The sequence below is a fragment of the Papilio polytes genome, unplaced genomic scaffold (genome assembly GCF_000836215.1).
Source record: "Papilio polytes unplaced genomic scaffold, Ppol_1.0 DF823934.1, whole genome shotgun sequence".
In the NCBI taxonomy this organism is placed as follows: Eukaryota; Metazoa; Arthropoda; class Insecta; order Lepidoptera; family Papilionidae; genus Papilio; species Papilio polytes.
The window spans coordinates 1,572,643-1,576,080 of record NW_013525270.1 but is presented as its reverse complement, the minus strand read 5'-3'; the positions used below and the strand labels follow the sequence as shown (position 1 = coordinate 1,576,080).

The window sequence follows — 3,438 nt, the reverse complement described above, 5'->3', positions numbered from 1 at the left end:
CAACACGTTAAACTCCTACACACAACACAACAGTTACCCACACATTATGCAATGTATACTTTATATTAGTAACAATATTAAATACCATAAACGAAAAAATTGCATTAAAAATATCAGAGTGTAGGACGCCTATTCTTAAGGTTATCGCACATTCGTCAGAGTAGATGAAGTCAACACCTCTTATGATCACTGAGGCATACAAACGCCACATGACTACCATATCGACGTCGTTGGTTTAACACGATAAAAAAGGTAAAATAATTTGTAACGAATGCGCGACAACCTTTACATATCGAGTTTATCTCATTCTTTGAGAAATCGATTAAACTACAGTGACTTGTTAAAAATTTAACCTCCTAATAATCTGATAAAAATAAAACTTATCCTTCAATTTCTAAATTGTGTTTTAATCAAAACAATTTTGGACACTAAGAAAAAATGGTGAGTGTACAGACAATACGTTTTGCAATGCAAAGTAACTTAATAAGGTCAACGAACATTTTACAATTTATATATTCGTGTATACAAAAAATTTAAACTCGTACAACAACAATAATTCTAAAAACACAAAATATCCATACCTTAAAAAGACTGTCCAACTGCTCGATATTATTATCCACGAGTTTCAAAACTTGGTCCACTTCGAGCACCGAGTGGTCCTCTTTATTCACTAAATGTAGGTATAAGTCTGTCTTCGTGTGGTCTACTGAGCCGTCTTTGTTCTCATGGACCCTCAAATCATCGATATTGACCACGGATTGTGTCACATGTGCTAACGTTTCTCTGAACATTTGTATCTTGTCTCGTATCTCTGCCGGGTGCGCGCGGAGCACGAACCGCACGCGCTGGTCTTCTCGTAACAGATATATGAACACATGAGACTCGTCATGGTAACCATCAGTATCGTTTGCTAATACCTGAAAATACATATTTAGGTAACTAATAAATATGAAAGTTTAGAGTTTGCAGCCCAAACTGCTAAACAGATCTCTATGTAATTTGACATAGATGCAGAGGATAGTCTGGAAGAAGAGATATGCTACTTTCTTTTGTTTAATTCCACGCGAAAGGAGTCACGGGCTAAAGTAAGTTAACATTATAAATGCGAAAGTGTAGATCAATACATGGATATATGATAGAAGTGATGAAAAGTGTCACTAAGTTTCTTTTTTTTAATTCCGCGTGTATGTAATCGCGACTAAAAGTTATTTGGAAATAAATATAAGATTTACGGAATACGGCCGAATACTGAAACGACATTTAAATATGTATATTGTCTTAATTGATGACAGCGACTAAACCCAAAATTCGATGTAAAAAACGAAGCAAGGTTAAGATTCGTTTCAGTATTCGACCGAAAGTCTATTAATAATGTATTATTATTTTTCAGACATAATTATTACTTTAAAATCTTATTCTGTATACTTTCAATAACACAGAGGTATTTTATTAATATTTGCAGTATTAAATGAAATATTTAGGTATAAAACAATTCTTTGTATACATTTAACCGTACCAACCTTAAAATCAAAGTATCCCTTCATCCCTTTCTGCGGGTCGAAGTTGAGTGAGACAGCGCCAGTGTCGCGGTGCACGAGGAAGGGAGACACCGCCAAGTTTTCTAAACCCTCTGTTAATGTCTCCTTCACTTCTCCGATCAAATAGTAACTTATTTTCGCGTTGTCACCTTCATCTATATCTATAGCCTGTAAATAAATTAAATATTTTAATTAATTATTTTGCAAAATAAAACAGTTTTTCTTACCATTAATGTGTTTTTTATTCATTTTCATAAAAATTTACACTAATTTTATAAAAAAGAAAAAATTGTTTTTTTTTTGTCTTTTAAAATAACTCAAAAACCCCTGGCCCGAATATATAAATTCTTTCACTATTAAAAAGCTACGTTATCTCTAAGTAATATGTTAATATATTATTAAGAATAGTTATTATTATTTTTATTTCCGCGCGGACAAAGAACGGCGCAACACTTAGTATTACAGCATTACTCAGTGATAGCTATCTAATTAAGCAAAAATTTCGATTTTAAATCACACTAACAGATTTTAACCTCATTCGTTATATACAAAAAATCCAAATCTTTTCTATTTGCAATATTACCTAGATAAAAATAAATATATTACCTTAACGTGCATGAATTCGATTCCAAAATCGGCTTCCGTAGTAATCCCTCCAGTAAATATCTGACTGACGAACTTCGGTGCGTTGTCATTGACATCTGACACTGTGACGTAAACTGTCAGAGAACTGACGGCGTCTTCTGACGCGCGATACGTGGGCGTGTTGACGCAGTCCTCGCTCGCCAACACCGTCAACGTGTAGTTCGATTTCTGCTCACGATCTAATACTATTGACGATAACCTAATAAGAAATTACAAATATTTTATTCAATCTATTAAAAAAAAAAAAATTATTTTTTAGGAGATATGTTTATATTTAAATTGTGTTTCTTGTAGAAACTTTTTTCTTTAAAAGAATGTACATATCAAAGAAATTGGACTTAAGTATTAAATTATTTTACACTAGTTGTCGCCCGCGACTCCGTCTGCTTAGAGTAAAAAAATATACAAAGAACATCTAGGCCAAATTTCATTGATATCCGTTTATCAGTTTAGGCTACAAAATCTTACAAATATCCATCCATCCAACCATCCATCTAAACTTTCGCATTTATAATTTCTAATTCTTTAAAAGAATGTACAGATCAAAGAAATTGGAATTCACTTAAATCATTTTACGTTACCTGTGTGTGCTTCTATCCAAATCAAACATGGCGTCTTCATTTCCTTCCACAATATAATAACAAACGGGCAGAATAGGCTCATCTCCTCTATCTATAGGGTCTCTTTCCACTACATTTGGTAAATTAATTTCATAATCTGATACATTTTCAGTAATGTTAATGGAAATATCTTTATCAGGGAAGCGAGGTCGGTAGTTGTCCACATTCTGTACGTATATGGTGAGGTCCAAATCAGAACTTAACGGAGTCGGCATACCTAAGTCGTATGCTTCTATTCTAAGCTGTAAAATATATGAATATTTTAATTTAAGATTAGATTTAATTTAAGAACACACAAATTCGTATTAATGTTGTACGCGACTGTATTTAGTTATGTATACAACTATCCCAAATAAAGTTGTATGGATCTTTACGTAGCTGTACAAGTGCGTGTGATAATTGTGTACTCGATTGTATTTTAATTTTGCACGTTGTGTTTACACATGTACATGGAGTGTGGCCAGGTTAGCTGTTATGCACACGAGTTATGTTATGCACTTTCTATACATTGGTGTACCTGTATATTTGGGCATTATGTATTTTGTACATGAATGTACGTATTGGTGTAAGTTGCGTATGCGACTGTATTTGTTGCAGGTTCTGTACTGGATTGTAACTATTGGTGCACGTTGTGT

At 33.3% G+C, this 3,438-nt stretch overlaps 1 protein-coding gene across 1 annotated transcript in view; it reads right to left on the bottom strand.

Moving 5' to 3' along the window:
• LOC106101966 (cadherin-23) overlaps positions 1 to 3,438 on the bottom strand; it is a 20,442-nt gene that overhangs the window by 1,724 nt on the left and 15,280 nt on the right. The window contains 5 exon segments of the mRNA XM_013281357.1: positions 5 to 15; positions 582 to 917; positions 1,521 to 1,706; positions 2,145 to 2,382; positions 2,765 to 3,045. Of these exon segments, the coding sequence (XP_013136811.1) occupies positions 5 to 15; positions 582 to 917; positions 1,521 to 1,706; positions 2,145 to 2,382; positions 2,765 to 3,045 (1,052 nt within the window).